Consider the following 17,535-nt stretch of genomic DNA (forward strand, 5'->3'; position numbering starts at 1 on the left):
GCGGACACCGGGAGATATTGACTTCATTTTCTTGATTCATTGTTACAACCCCATTAATCCTGCTCATTGGTTTTGGCAGGACTTCCGTAAATACCAATTTGTCCTAAGTGATTTGTTTTCAGTCACCTAACCCATACTGTCTGGAAGAGATGTGTGATTTAAAAACTTTATGAAATGGTGTCATCGCATGTTTCACTAACTATTGTTAGAATAGTTTGCTGTGAGTTTTGTACTGTGTGTTTTGTATTATATGTTTTGTCTTGTGTGCTCAGTTACTATGTGTTTTGTACTGATCATGTTTAATCTTCATTGCATGTTGTGCTTGAAATGCATGTTACAGAAATGTTCTAATCCGTCTTCAGTGATATATGCCGATTTGGCGTTACCATTTCATCAGGCACAACCTGTGAGCAAACAGTTGACCAAATATGCCACGCTCAAGTTCACATCAGAGGCTGCCAAAGGTAAGATTTTGATTTGGGGGGAAGAAAGACACTCTGGAAACTTTCGAATGTATAGAAAAATCATTTAAGAAATTTTTTTTTTTTTTTTTGATTGGAATATAACGTTTAAACAACTTTAAGAGTAGATTTATTTTCGGTTTATATTAAAATTTTCCAAATCATTGCGTGAACTATTTGTCATTTGATGCTTTAACTGACGCAAAATGTCTTATGTAATTAAATTCAAACACTATAATATATTAATGATATAATTTGGTAGTAATAATAATACTATAAAATATAAATAATTTTATTTCTATCAGTTTCACATAAAATTATAAAAAGAAAAATATATACATATTTTGTCAATTCATCCCAACAAATGTATTTAAAATATTACTGTTGAGGCTTCGGAATTTGTACACTTTCCAAGAGTAATATCTCTTTAATAAATTTTAAGCTCTTTTCCGAAGGTCATTTATTTATTGCAAAACGAGAAAATGGGAGTACGGGTTTATATATAAATATAAATGACAGATTATATTTTATTTTGAATTTGGCTGTCACTAAGTCTTTCTTGTTACAAACTAATGAATTTCATAAGATTTTGTAAATTTTAATATTGCGTAAAGTATTTATTACTGTATATTTAAAATTATATAGGCAAGGGAAAAAGAAACTCCGGAAATAAAAGTAATTTTAACAATGCAAGCGTAACTTTTTATGTTCTAAGTCAAAAATAAAAATTAAATTTAGCGAAAATTAATATTGATATAGATTTGTCATTACCTACAATAAAAATAATTATTTTAAACTCAGTCATAATTAGCAAAAATATTAGATATATAATGTTAAGGAAAACTTGTTTATTTAATAGTTTTTAGAGAATAAAATCTTTTCAAATATTCATTAAAAATATTACTACATTAAAAAAAAACTAAACACGTTAAGCAATATTTCATATTTAACCATGTAATGAATTGAATATAACTATACAAGCCATAATTGGCCAGTCTTAAGATATTATATAAACACTGAATATATATATATATATATATATATATACTATATCAGCAACGAAATTTCTTCATTAGAAAAGTTTGTATATTCGCTATACTGTGCATTTATACTGAACCTAGTGTTCATAAATGCGAACTCTATATTTATCACATTGGCGGAAAAAAAATTTGTTTTAATAAATCGCAATGAAATAAAACTTTTGCTATGAAAGATAATCAGATGAATGTTATTATTTTTTTTTGAATGAAATCATTTATCAAAGTCAATTTAAACTTCCTTCTCTCGTAAAAGTATAAAGATACCCTTTTGTTGAACATGAAATCGGTTTTTATCTTTCTTTCTCCCAAATCTCATTCAATCTTAAAGAAAACTTCGAGCATTGGGATATATGCTAATAATTTTTGAATGAGTGGTAAGGCTTTCCCTTTGGTATTTTATGCTATTTTTTTTTCTTGAATACAAATTCAGATTTCGAAATCTCAACTACAAACAAAAACGTATTTTAAATTTGTTTTATTTATGGTGTAGTGGCAGCTTCAAAATTTATGGTTTCCGAATGCCAATAATCTAAAACGAAGAATAACTCAGTTTCCACTCCATTCTCAGAAATCGAAAAATTCTTCTGGTGTCCTATTCAGTTGCCGCCATTTTGTGCCAGGCTGTGTAATGGATGTTCCGTGTTTCATGCGCCTGAAGGCAATAGAAGGAAAAATGTGGAATACTTTTTCGAATATTTTCTTCAATTTCGCTGGAATATAGAATGCTACCTAGAAAAGCGTTTATTTCGACGTTTAGGTACGTTTTTATGATGTATCACCAGCAATTTGAAGCTCTGAAATCTGAAAAAAAAATTCTGCGACAAAGTTTGAAGAAATTATTGAAGGAATGCATGGAGAAATAAAAATGGATATAAATCAATTTACATTTTAACTTGCTTCGAAATCAAATCGATTCTTCATACAATAATTTAAGGAAATTTGCTGGCAATTTTGCATAATTTAAGGTTAATAGAAAAGTTAATATATTAATCATAAATAAATAATAAGAATACAATATATGATTAAAATATATAAAATATATTTCTTGAGCATTTGATTGTATTCAAAACTAGATAGTATTTTAAATTTTTTTAGATGTTTATTTTAGGGAAATATTAATTAAATACAAATCAATTGTTTTGCATGAAGCTAAATTTCGAACTATTTTTACATGTACTTAATCTGATATTGTAAGTTTGCACTTATTTAAAAATGAAAAAGATCGTCTCAAAATAAAATATGTATATATATTTTTCATCTAAAGTTAAAAAAAATTGTCAATTGTACAATTATTTTTACATTTGCCTCACAACATTCTATGATTTTGCTAAAATAAATGGCAACGAAAAGTTTCGTTCGAACCATCTTGATAAAATCATACGTAATGTTTTAACTAAAAACAAATGATTTCAGACATTTTAGATCATGAAAAAGAAAATTATCTGACAAAATTGTTAAATGGAGAAACTTTCAGATTTAACACAGCATTACAACCTAGATAAATCATTTCTCTCTCTGTCTCTCTCTCTCTATATATATACTTGAAATTGAACCAAAAATTACATTTTTGAGAATATTATACTTCTATCAATAAATCAAATTTTTCATTTAATACAAAGAGCAGAAATCCCATGGACTAATCATTCAATATAGACTGCCAATGCAATGTATCATAATAACGATTTAAATATTGTTTCAAAATTAATTATTAAGATTAGTTTGTAAATGTTAATTGTTTCCATATAAATAATTTCGCATTCATTTCATAAATACTGTTTTTAGTATTAAAAAAGGATTATTCGTTAAATATGGAAGTTTAGGCATATTTTCAAAAACAGCGAAAATGACATTAAGTTATTTATTATTTTATTCTGTCTTTATTCTGTATTGGGAAAAAATTGCAGAAAAATATAATAATTTTCTAAAATGTTATTTCATTGTAAAATTGTCGGTTATTTAAAATGAATATAATATACAGCCAAAGTAATTATGTCGAATATCGACTGTAAAATATATATGATAATGACTTTCTTATATATCATATGGATTTTAAATTCAAATACTACTGCAATTAATGATTGGTTTTGGTGGCTTTTATTTTCTTTAAGCACATTACCTGATTAACGACTGTTATTTCAACTGTTTAGCATTCAGGAGGTCTATATATTTTCTAGAACAAGGGAAATTAAATATTTCTAATTTTTAAATCGTGGCCTTCTTTTATCAGTTAGATAAGCACATAAAACATACTGTCTTTCTTCTATCTTCACATGCATATAATGAAAGTAAAATTCTAGTTTCCATTCAATACATATATAAGGAATAGGATAATTTTTGATATATGCATCATTTTCAATGATTAAAAAATAAACTGCCACATAAATTAGAACTTTCATTTTTCAGAGGGCAGAAAACTAAATTCAAATTTTAAATAATGTTAAATTAAATTTTAAAAAATGTTTGTAACTGGTTTTTATCCTTCTTAATTTTAAATAATAAATTATTAATTTATCAAAATAAAGTAAATTAATATTTACTGGGTTAGTCTTTCCATTAATTAGTTTTTCCTATCATGGGCATGAAGTTTTTTGGAACTTAATTTACAGAAGATATTTTTATGAAAGGAAGATACTCATATTTTTAGCTTCAAGATAACAAAAAAAGGCCTACTTTCAATGACTGTTTATGATGTATAGTGATTCCATTCTTTTCTTGAAATACGTTTCTTATCGAGCAGATCGAAGTATGAGTTTAATTCCCTTTCTCTGACTTTTCTCATCCAGATATTCTATATCTTCTTTTTTCTCTTCATAAGAAAAGGAAGAAATAAAAAAATGAGTGTGTGTCTATCCCATTAAAAACGGACCGAATGCTATATCCGGAATTTCCGGAGGAAAAAATTCTTTCCCAGTTCTGCCTATAAATGTTTTTTTATTATCGTTTTCTTCTGATTTATCTGAGAATGAAAAAGGCAGACGATCTTTTACCAACTTCCGCTGAGTGCGAACTAGAGATAAAGAAGACTCCTCAACTCCACTTGAGCTTGGAGAAAATGGCGTCCAAAAATCAGCTCGCAAAAGCTAAATTAACGGCAGTTCGTACAGTTTGATGGAACGTGAAACAGAGCGAGAGAATTTTTACGCCAGATTGACGATGTAGAAAAATAACTTTTCATGGAGTCCGTTATTATTTGTTCTCTTTTATTACAGTTGTTTTTATGATAAAATAAACACGCAAAAATACAGCAGTTGAGGAGAATTTTACGTGGTGAAATAAGCCTCAGAAACCTGGTTTTTGCTCCACAGACATAAAAATTATGTAGTCTTTTATTTTATTCTTCAACTATATTTCCTTTTTTATTTCATAACCAAAAATGATTAATGATGTCCAGTGATGCATGGCACAGTGGAAGTAATTTTTGTTTAACATTACAGGAAATTATTTTAGGATTTTGTCTGTGATATATTTCTTTTTTTCATCAAACTAAAATACTAAAATGAATAAATATTTATGTTATCAAAGTCACAAAGAGTAATCTTAAAAATTAAGATATCTGATATATAGTTGACGTCCAAAATATTACAAGAGATAAAATAATGAACTGTGATGTAAAAATATATAGATATAAAAATTCTTCCAGTTAAGGATTTTCTAAAAATTACATAATGTAAAAATCGGTAAGTAATAACTAACAGTATGTTTTACTACAACTTACCTTCCAAAGAACTTTAAATGTACATTCCATTTGTTATTCTATAAAATTTAACTCCAAATTATGTATGATGCTGGAAACCTATAATAAAAGCATCAAATATTTAAAAATCTTTTATACAAGTGCATGATCAGATATATTAATAATTACCAAATTTTCTAAAGTTATATACAAACTTCATACAAAGTAGTATCACTTCAACATATAGGAAAATGAAAAAAGTATATATATTAAATTTATTCCGTGTTATAAACCAAAATATTTATTTAACTGCTTTATTATATTATGTATTCCCTTTTAAATTACTTGATTGTGCATGAATTAAAATTGTTTTATGCTTGCTTATACTTAATCAGTATTAAAAACAATTTCCAATACTTTATTAGTTTTAAATACAATTTTCGAAAGAAATGTTCTTCATATACATTGTCAAAATTCTTAATTTATTTATTAAGTAAACTTTATTATTAGGTTCTTTTAATACTTGTGTGAAATTTATGCATTGAAAAAGTGTGTTACTGATTGCAAAAATTACGTACCAAATTTCAGCTATTATCAAATTAAAATTGAAATCAAGACTTTCTGATTTGAATCAAGTAGCGAATCATGTTAATGGAAATAATTCAAATGAAAGTTAATCTCTTTCTTCTTCATTTTGAAGTAAATAAAATTCTTGAAAAGAGAATTAAATTCTTCCCATAGTTCTCATTTCCATGAATTAAATATTCATTTCATTGGCTAAAATCCAATAGAAAAATTGTAAGTATAAAAATGGAAACTTCTTGAAATCAAGAACAATTGCACAAAATACTCCAAGTTGTGATGCACATTCAAAAGCTATGTTATCCACAGAAATCTCGTTTGCGTAATAGCATGAATCAATTGAGATTTTAGTAGTTCTCTGTCAATATTTAGCTTAATTGATGCTCTTATTATAACCTGAATTGTGTAACGCTTCGATATAACGTAATTATAACATTCTTTTAACAGATTAAAAAGGGCGGAGTACAAGTAAAAGACTCTCTCAAATTACTTAATACCATTAACCAACTTTATTTTATTGTCGAGCAGCTAATAAAATAGCTCTTAGTGGCAATAAAAGAATGTTAGAGGTTTATTTATTAGGACATCCTATGATGAATAAATGAGTTGAGTTGTATCATCCATTAAAGATCTTTCCTTTTATGTTCCTTTTAAATTTGATGTTCATATAAAAGACGAAGCATAAAGTATTTTAATAAAATCTCTGAACCATCCCTGGTTCATCAAAACTTGATATTTATTGTTTTGAGCAATCAGATTTTGTGAGACATGTTGATTTTAACCAATTGTTTGATTTAAACCCTTTGTTACATCACAAATGCGGTGAAAGTATATTTTATTTTTTATCTTACAATTCGAAATGCATTAACATCCGTTTATAATTAAATCGAAGTTAAATGAATAATGAAATACTCCCACTTTAATTGTTCATCTGAATTCGTAATAACTGTTACTAAATTAAGAGTTTTAATTAAAATTTATTTTAGAAAGTAATAGCAGAGACATCTTTGTAGTTTAAAATATTCATGCAGCAAATGCAGACATTTATTTTGAATAGATAAGGCTATTAGTCATAATAAAAAAAACAGGAAAGTTAATCCGAGAATGTAACACGATTCCATGTATATAAAAACCAAGCAGTATTTTTATAATCGATAATTACAAAACCATAATCTAATTATTTTATAAGTTCAAGAATGGAAATGCCATTACTGGAACTCTGGAACTGGAACTGGAACTATAATATAATTTTTTTGTGCTCATGAAACAAGTATTACTATATAGAAAGCACATTGGATATAATTTGATATTGAGGTATTTATTTATCCATTGTAATAAATTTTAAAACAAATATTTAACGTCCTTTTCATAGAACAGGATAATTTCTCTTTTCTATAAAAATATACATTACATGCAGCAATTATAATTATTTTTGATAATTTTTGATTCATGGACTACTTTATTTCTGCCTCTGACTAATCATCTGAACATATATTTAAGGTATGACAGTAAATATAAATCTAGCGATAGGAATACATAGATATTTAAAAGCCAAGAGTATATTTTTTATGGATGGGCAATTTAAGTAATATATTTTTATTTCAATCTTTCCTTTTCATTCACTGGTGGTTTTGTCTTTCAGCCTTACAAACCGGACAGCAGTGACGAAATGGTGTATGCGGACTTGTACGATGATGTGAAAGCGGGAAAGGTCCCTGATCCTAGGATGAAGCCTCCTTTGCCACCGAAGGGCATTGGTAAGAAACCAAAGGAGCCTCCTTTGCCACCCAAGACCAAAAAAGGAGGGCTCTTCGACTCTCTCGGAATCTGAGCTAACCACTCTACAAGCAAATGAGTGCCCCTCAGAGTGATGGCTAAAGGTGAACTCGATGTCGAAATGGGATACTGTTTTTGATAAAAAGCAAACTGAAAGAGAGGTCATGGTCTTAAAAGGCGAACAATAACAGTCGATTTTTTTTGTGGACATAACTGCAGCTGAAGATAATTTGAAATCTTCTCATCCGAATATTGTCATCTTCTTTTGTTATTATTGCTTGTTTCACTGTGTTTTTGCCAAAGAGTTTCGTATTCCATTTACCAGAGTCGTTTTCCTTGAAAGAAAGTAACACTGTCAAACCTGTGGATGCTATCTCCAGGGAATGAAGATGTTACATGTAATCTCTTCATATTATATTGAAAGGATGGAGATTAATATCGATAAGTGAATGAGAAATAAATTAAGCTTTGAATTTGACCGATGCGAGAAGTTGATCTTCATCGCAGTATAAAGAGCACTGATCACACATCTGAAAGTCACGTGACTGGATATCACCGTGACTGATGATGGAAAGCTTTTACGTTCATCATCATTCACCCATCGTTGGCCTGTTTTACAGACAGACCAACTCAGCTCACTACGTCCTTTGGACTCAAGTACCTCAACACTCACCCACCATATGTTCAATAATGCTCTTCAGTTTCGAAAGGAATGAATTTTCGCCTTCTTCGTGTAATTAAAATCATTACTGCTGTCGCTGCCTTTGATGGTTTTTTTTCTTTGCTCTCTGGTTCTTGCACATTACGTGGGTGTGAGGTACAAGAAATATCTAGCTCGGTTCAAATTCAAAGCCAGATTTGCGATATTTTCTGGAAAACCAACCTGGAAACAGATCGCGAAACTCCCAAAATGAACTGCTTTTCTTTGACAGATGGCAAATATTTAATGTACGTAAAAAAAAAAAAATGTTTTGTGGATGATTAAAAGTATTAGTGTTGTTGAAGTGCTGCTGGTGTACTAGCCGCAACTATTGCCAATACTTTTAAGAGGAGCTTATTAATTTAGTATGAAGAAAAATTGTGTCCTTTGTACATATCAAGTAGCAATGCAGATTATTAATTGCAATGAAAACTAGTATTTCTTATAAAACATATATGAAGGGTTGATTGTACAAATAATCCCCATTGCATTTTATATCGCACTGAAATTATTCACACGCTTTTTGAGAATATTTCATCCGATAGATAATTAAATTTTTCCCAAGTCTATTAATAATTTGCTTTGTTATTAATAGTAAATATTTAAAACACCGACACACAATATATTCAGTTAAGACATAATTAATGCATGGAATATTACTTTACTAAGCATGATGTTTGACATGCATATAGTGTAAGCCATGTTAATTCATTTTTGATGATGAGCAAAAGTTTTTAATACTATAATCTATGATTTAATATTTTTTAAAAATCATGTAACACAATATAAAAGTTTCCAATAAATTTAATAATCCTTCCATTTATAAGTTATGTGTTTAATATTGTTGAGGATGGACTTAAAAGTTTGTTAAAATTTTGAAATTATTGACATTTTAAATATCTAAACATGTACATTTTGTAATTAGATATGTACTTATTAGGACATATGGTGCTCTTCACAAAACAAATGAGATCAGTACTTATTTTTAAGAATTTTATGATGTAAGCAAGATTAGAGCGTAGAAAAAAAATGAAATTTATGTAAACAATACAATTATAAAATTATTACTAATAACATTAACTCTCTTAATAAAAATTAATTTTTCTGAGTGGAGCTATATATTCACTCGATTTGCATGTTTATTCTTTCAAACTTGCTTTTAAATGAAAATTGACTGCTTAAGTATTAATAAAATACAAATAATATACCAAATAGAACAATGAACTGTCTCAAGTACTATTAAAAACAATTTGCAAAGCTATTCATAAAATACATTTTTTCTATAAAAAATATGAATATTATTTATATTCTAGTGTTAACTGGTATTATAACAAGCAGACGTTTTTAAAAAAAATGAATTATGGAAAGTTCTTTCCTAAATAGAAGAAACATAATTTTTTTTATAAATTTTATATTATAATTCAAATATTAAAAAAAGAATCAGATTTCATTTCCTTACAACAAATACAATTGAAGTAAATATGTGAATTTATTAAAAATGCTAACTATAAAGTTGCGGGTTCAGACACATATTTTCTAGAGAAATTTCATTGAACTGATGCAGCTCACTATTTCACATGCAAGGCACTCTGCATTCAATATTTTATTATTAGTGTAGCGTTCGAATCTAAAATTTCTCAGAAACAATTTTTTCAATATGATTTCTGTTAATCATCTGTAGAAATTAGATCTTGTAAAAAATGGTTTATCTCAGAATTAATAATTTTTTAATACAGAAATAAGCAAAATTTACAAAATTAAATTGCATTAGTTTTTTCCAAATGGCGTAAAATGAATTTTTCCAAAACTTTCTAATATTTAAGTCAGGAAAATATGCAAGTTATCCCACCGTTTAAAGAAAGAGAAAAAAAAATTAATCACTAGCAGCATATTTTTACTTTAAATGACTTATTATTATCTATTTAGTTCCGAATTTCTTTGTTAAAAATTTAAATATATGGTGAATGTTAAATATAATTTTGAAAACGTCATTTATTCTTTTCACGTAGAACATTTTGCTACGTCTTTATATTTTTTGCTTATTTTTATAGCTTAACATATCACTAACATATTACTTTGTTTCCCTTCTAATATATATTGCAGAGAAAAATAAGAAGAGAAAAACACTTTTCCTACAATCTCTGAAATAACTAATCAATAATCCATTTGTAATACAATAAATTCATTATAATTGTAAGTTTGAAATAAACAACTTAAACTTTGCAAGCAATCTTTTTAAAAATTTGTCTTTTTATAAAGTTTTTTTTTTATTTGCAATAGAAAAATAAGTTATTTAAAATACAAGAATTTTGCAATTATTTTAAGCTTTGAATGCTTTTCTAAGAAATCTTGAAAAAAAGTGTCTAAAAAGAGCAGCGTCAAATTTCTTCAGTGCTGTGTTTTACAAATATTCCCTCCTCAATATAGGCTATTATGAGAATGATAATCAATTATCTTTAGTTCATTTATTAATTTAAATCGAGTGTTTTACAGGATAACAGATGAAATAATGAAAATAATGCTCTGTGATATGCCAAGAAATTATTTGTTATTTTGTTGTTTTCTTTTTATGTTTGTGTAGTTTGACAGTATATACAAATGGCATGCGCCAAAGGATTGTTATGTACATTTTTAGAAACGAAATTTTCATTTTATTTCTGTGCTGAATTTCCCTGGTTGATTGATAGTGATCATATACTAGATGGAAAAAAAATAAACTACTTGCTCCATTGTAGTTTTGATTATTTTGATTGTTATTGATTGGCGTATTTTTCTGAACACAACCCACTTAAAACTTTTAAAACACACCCACTTTTTCCAAGTAACAGGATTTTAAAAGATTTTTGGGATGAAAGTTAATTAAAAAAAATATTTAGTATTTTTCATAAAAATAATTTATTAATTATATTTGATTAATTAATCAAGATAATTCGTCATGGCTTGATAAAAGAATGTTTAAATATCTAGGTGTTTTATTTAGTATATGAGTTTGGCTCACTCTTACATCAAAGTTGTTGTTGTTACTTATGCACTTGTCATAGGCAAGACCGCTGATGAAGTTCAAAATTTAATTCGAGTTTGTGTAGTAGCTTCCTAGGGTAAAGGCACCTGAGCACTCACAGGCAGATGTCCAACTTCTAGCCCATATAGAGATGACACTCGTACAATTGCTTGCACAACCCTTTTTTACAGCGGGGGGAGGGATTCTTTCACACACCTCACGGATTGAACACAGCTCTTTCACACACCATGTCCGAACCGGGCTCGAACTCGGAACGCCAAGATAACGGAGAAAATGCGCTACTCCTAGACCAGGATGCCGGCTCTTACATCAAAGTAATTATAATAAATAATTTGATTGTTAAAATCTGTTTTAAGATTAAAGTACTAATTATATTTTTTCTAGTTTCTAAAGCTATTAAGGCATAAAAATTCTAATCAAAAGTGTAAAATAGAATGCCACAAATATTTCAAAATAGAGATTATTTTTAAGTATAGAGTCCATAATTTTAGAGAAACTAAAAAAAAATCTAATAAACAAAATTCTAAAAATTCTAATTATTATCATTACACTTTTACTCAATAAAATTTTAGAATTTATTGAATATAAATATATTTTAATTATCTTTAACTTCAACATCACTTCAAGTTCCCTGCTTCTAGAATCGTGAAGATTCTCAGTCAGAAGGAATAGGCAAATACGAGAGGATTTTTGAAAGAGTGACTAGAATTTCACAATTTCTAAAATTCATGAGTTTATACTAAATTCTCCAACAAATAAAACACCAATTTTACTTATTTGCATTATTAATATTTATTTATTTGTATTAAAATAAATATTTTATAGGAAAAACCTATGCTTGTTTTAACAGAAAAATATATTATGTCCGACAGTATATATTTTGTAATAAAGGGATTTGAATTAAAACTTCAAAACAGGCTTTCTCGAAGTATTCTTAATTTTTAGATTATGCTTCAATAAGATGAAGGCTATGCACGTTATTAATGTCAAATATACATAAGTAAGAAAACAAAATATTTTATTAAGATGCATGCCAAAAAAATATAAATAAATACTTCACTTTTCAACATTTTTATGATATTATTATAGGTTTTGAAATTAATTTTGCTAATTAAATTTTACGATTCCCTTAGTAGAATCTCTATGAGTGTTGGGACCAGAAAATATGAGAGGAACCACAGTTTTAGAAATTCAGAAGTGATTTTTTTTTCTCTAATGAAATCATGCCTTTTCTATAGATGACGCTCGATGTCAATGACAATAACCATCTTTTAAAGCAAGGGCAATTATTTTGAGTTAAATATATTAGTTGTTATTTCAAATTATGTAACCGCATATTCAAAAATTAATAATATCTGAGCTTTTGAAATTTATGTGATATTTGAAAGATTAGATAATAAATTATAGATATAATATAAATGCCATTGTACAATAAATAATAACTATACAAAATACAATAAATAAATACAAATGCCATTGTAAGTTTAAATGTCAACTAAATCAAAGTTTGTTCAAATATATTTATCCTCTGATCATAGAGGAAATCAGTAGAAGAGTTTTATATGCAAAACTCTTAGAAACACTATCAGGCATAGTATAAGAAAAAAAAAAAAAAACTCGATGTATTTTGCAATCCATCAAAAACTGCAGTTGCTTTTGGCGTAGAAAAGTCAAATTTTTAAGATCACTTTAGAATCTTACGCACCAATAGAAATCCAAATTGTGTAAAAGTTGTGGGAATATTTGAAGAATTTTTCAATAGGACTTAAGTATTCATTCAGAAACATTTCGTAAATACTTAGCTTCATAGAATTCAATATCATTTCAATTTTTTGTGAAATTTTCTTATGATATGCAACACCAATTATATAATTGTAGATCTGAATTGTTATCTCCAAATTAAATTTGAAATTATAGAATATTAAAAGGCAATACCTTCTAGATTAAAGTCCTCTAATATCTCAGTCTAATAAAGTCTAATATCTCAGATGTTGTTGTTACAAATTGATTGATAGAAATTACAGTAGGAAATATCCTCATTAGTGCTCATAAAGAAATTAATGAAAAATTATTACTTACATGACATTTTAGACTTAAATTCACCATAATAAGACTCGTGTCTTTGCAATATGATCTTAAGTTCATGAACAGGCCATCCAAAACAAATCGCTAAAAAAAAGATTGAAAAAATTAGTAGCAGAAGAAAATATATTTTCGAATTCAAAACAAAAAAAATGCTAAAAAGAATCATTAGCAGTAACCTTCAATTTGCTTCATAAAGGGGGAGTATAATGAAAAAGTTTAAATATTATTTATCATGATTGGGTAAAAGTAACTGATAAATCAGTTACTTTAAACATAAGAAAATTCATCTTCAGTTGTTTGACATTAAAACAGAAGTTGATATTTACACATCTGATAATGACATAGAAAAAAAAGAGGCGGGTGTATTTTTAAACTACTATCACGTTTACAGACTGTTGTGGTGATTATACATGCTGATAATTAGTTACCGCATTTTTCCAAGATATTAAATATTAAATTAAATGCAAATGTAACATTAGATAATTAAATATAGTTATTTTGAATTGCAATCTTTACGAAAGCTATTTTTTTAAAGTATTATGAACAGTGACGTGGAGCACAGATCTCCGACATATTTAAGTACATCTGCAAAAAAAGCAAATGGAGACAAAGATATAACATATTTTAGATGAACTTTTTTTTCAGTATTATTTGTAATTTAAATAACTTAATATTTGAATTTATTTCATACAATGTAATTCATAGAATCAAATATTTATTTTATTTAATTTTATCTACCATTCATAATTAAAAAAGTATTAAAAACAGCATTTTCTTCAAAAATACTAATGATTTGAGATATTTATGAATATTTTTATAGATTATTTGAAAAATATTTTTTATTGATATCTAGTAGATATTGTACTATATTAAAAAACTTTAGAAATTATTATTTTATTCAAATTTAAGGAAACAAAAATTTATTTTTGACTTTAGCAAAATGCAACGACATTTCATTTTTTTTTATTTAAAATTAAAAACTCCAGAATTAAAATTTCTATCTTGCCTTTATAAGCATAACATGTTAAATAATTTACATGTATTAAATATAATTTATAATGGTTATTAACAGGAAATATATAGAGCTTATGATCGTTATTAATTATCTGACAGAAAAGTTTTAAAAATTTATTTAGAAATATCATGATCATAAAGTTGCTAGTATCAGTGTAATCGAATGAAATATATAAAAAAGGCATATTTTCCATTTAGAAATTGGCACTAATACTTTTTTGAAACATCATCCAATTTTCAACGATGAAAATATATTAATTATCATCAAAATAAAACTCATGCCAGGAAGATATTTTTTCCTAAATTACAATTTCTGATGAGCTGTGACTATCATTTCCATAGAAAGTCTTATGTTTTCAGAGCATATTACCATCGGAAATAACAATTACTTATATATTGAAAATGACTTTTAATATATAGGAATTGAATATATTATATCTTAAAATTATATTGGAAATGCTCGAGTATCATAAATTTCAAAATCTTATCTAATATATCTTAATAAAATATCATAAAATACGCAATTTTATGATATTTTATTCACACTTTCTAACCCGAAAAAATTCTGTGTTCAATTAATAATAAGAACTTAATAATAATAAGTAAATTAATAATAAGTAAAAAACACAATTACAGACCTAAAAGCAATACATTCAGAACTAATTTTAGTATCGAATACAAAATGTTTATTTTTCAATAGAAAATTCTCCATTTTACATGCATTTTTGTATATAATTACTTGTTACTTCTTATCACTTTATGATTAAAGGCCACAAATGAGTTCAGCCTAAATAAAAATCATATTCGGATAGAATCCACAATTATGTTAATATTAGAAAATTGCGAATAATAATCATAAATATTGTTTACAAACTTTGAGAATTTTTAAGCATACGCAAAAGCAGTAAAGATAACAAAAATTTGTCTTCCTTCAAAAGATATTTTAAAGATATACAGTTTAAATTGATTAAAATTTTTGCAACATTTCTTTTAATTTCCTTTCTTTATAAAAAAAATGATGTATATAAACCCATTTATAAATATACACTTCCCATTCATTTAAAATAACAATTCATAGCTCATCATTAAAATCAGACCTTACAAAAGAAGTAGTATATCATCATTGGCATTAACCAATGCCAATGATGCCCTACACTAATGCCCTACAATGCAGATATTCTTATTCAGTTTTTATTTTATTTCCTGATATGGCTTTGTCAGATGAAGACAGACAAAAAAATCCTGCAGTTAATAATGGAAATAAATATTACAAATACAAGTAAGTTTCTCCACACCCCAATGGTTTTGTGAAGAACTCAATGATTTGATACAAAAGCATGATACACCAAAATAATATTCAAATTTTTAATATGTAAATGAAAAAAAAAATTCTTAAATTTTTATTTTAAAATAACAATTCAGTAGTAATATAAAATAGGAATTTATTTCATACTTTTCCAAATATAGAAAGCTTATAAATTGCTATAATATTCCTAAATTTCATTTCCATATTGAAATAGAATATGAAGTTGGAGGCGTTTTATAGACATTACAACTAAGGCTTTTGAAATTTGATATATATTTTTTTCGCACATCAAACACTATCTCTCTCTACTTCTAATCTATTCTCTAAATTTTATATTGGGATACCAAAATTTTAAAATGGTATTTCTGTAAGCTCTACCATAAGGAATTTGAATCGCCTACTCTTATGTTGACCTAAAGATGACTAACACAAAAGATAGTAAATCAGATAGAACTAATGATTCTATTTTATTTCATTTTCTTATGGCGTAGTAGTTCCAATTAAAATCGCTGGGAAAATGAGAAATGATAATTAAAAAATTACTATTATTACAGTGAATACCAACATAAACAATCATTCCTTGATAACATATAATTTACATGCACTCATGATTCATATAAAATTTGATCTAATGAAAAAATGTGTTATTTTTAAATATTATTTACAATACTAAAAAAATGATTACTTTAAAAAATCATTTGCAAAACTTTTTTTTTTTTTTGGATTGCAATAAAATTCCATTACCAGGCACTTTAAACCTACATAACGTAAACTAGTTAAAGATACAAAATTTTTAGCATTTATGATTGTTATTAAATCATCTTGGTCAAGTTTCATTTAAATTATTCGGAAATGGTTACGTGAAATTACTTAGAATATATTATTATATTATTTAGAAAGAATCACAAAACAAATTTCAATATAAAAGTTCCATCGTGCATAAAATCTCTATGAATTAATTGAACCGACATGGTTTAAGTCCAATGAGATGGAAACAAAATAATATTATAATGCATTTTTTTAAACAAATCATTACTATTTCAATTTTCCCACTACTATAAGTCTATTTAAATTTGGGAAGAAAATTTTTAATCTTGCTTATTAATACTGTTTTAAATGTTCTTCTTCAAGTAACATTTAGCATAGAATTCTTTTGAGTTCTGCATTGATTTATCTTCCGATATATGTATATTAATTATTCTTGAAAGTTAATTGTAATATTAAATTAATTTTGCTATTAATTTACGGTTGAGCTAGTGTCATAAAATTTGAGTGCTACGAACATATTTCTTTTGAAATTAAATTTCCAGTTAATATTGAATACTAAAGCCAATCTTACAAAAAAAAAAAAAAAAAAAAAAAAACATCAGATTCGAAATCAAACATTACGGAATAACTTAAAATTACTTGGAAATTCTTTGGTGTCAAAAAAAATTGAATATTTATAATCAATAGATATAGATTTGCTGAGTAAATATTTTTTCGTATTACACTAGATATTTTTTTATATTACAATTTAAGTTCTGATTTTAAAGCTTAAGTTCTGATTGGTCTGTTTACTTGTATTAAATAAAGCATAAATATACTATTGCATAGAGATAAGAGTTAACATTATCTAGAAAAATTATTTTTTATATAAATGTCAAAGACAAAAACAATTTAACAAATAAAATTTGATTAAACTTTAAAAATACTCGTATCATATTTCTCAGTTCTATAAAGCAAGAAGACCTTTTAATATTCTTAGATTTCCGTAAAAACAATGAAATTGTCAAAGAATTGTTATTGTTCTGATATATAAAAAAGAATTAATATGAAATTGAATTCTTTAGCTGCCATTTCGAAGATTTTAGATTGAAATTCAATAACTGAACAT

At 26.4% G+C, this 17,535-nt stretch overlaps 1 protein-coding gene and 1 long non-coding RNA gene across 2 annotated transcripts in view; one reads left to right on the forward strand and one right to left on the reverse strand.

Moving 5' to 3' along the window:
* LOC129980966 (B-cell receptor CD22-like) overlaps window positions 1–10,966 on the forward strand; it is a 679,794-nt gene extending 668,828 nt beyond the window's left edge. The window contains exon 15 of the mRNA XM_056091523.1: window positions 7,399–10,966. Within this exon, the coding sequence (XP_055947498.1) occupies window positions 7,399–7,587 (189 nt within the window). The 3' untranslated portion in view covers window positions 7,588–10,966. The remainder of the gene's footprint in view (window positions 1–7,398) is intronic.
* LOC129980982 (uncharacterized) overlaps window positions 2,226–17,535 on the reverse strand; it is a 57,793-nt gene continuing 42,483 nt past the window's right edge. The window contains exons 2-5 of the long non-coding RNA XR_008785281.1: window positions 13,334–13,423; window positions 5,217–5,294; window positions 4,172–4,307; window positions 2,226–2,302 (exon numbers count right to left, since the gene is read on the reverse strand). This is a non-coding gene — a long non-coding RNA (uncharacterized LOC129980982). The remainder of the gene's footprint in view (window positions 2,303–4,171; window positions 4,308–5,216; window positions 5,295–13,333; window positions 13,424–17,535) is intronic.

The sequence above is a fragment of the Argiope bruennichi genome, chromosome 1 (genome assembly GCF_947563725.1).
Source record: "Argiope bruennichi chromosome 1, qqArgBrue1.1, whole genome shotgun sequence".
Classification (NCBI taxonomy): domain Eukaryota; kingdom Metazoa; phylum Arthropoda; class Arachnida; order Araneae; family Araneidae; genus Argiope; species Argiope bruennichi.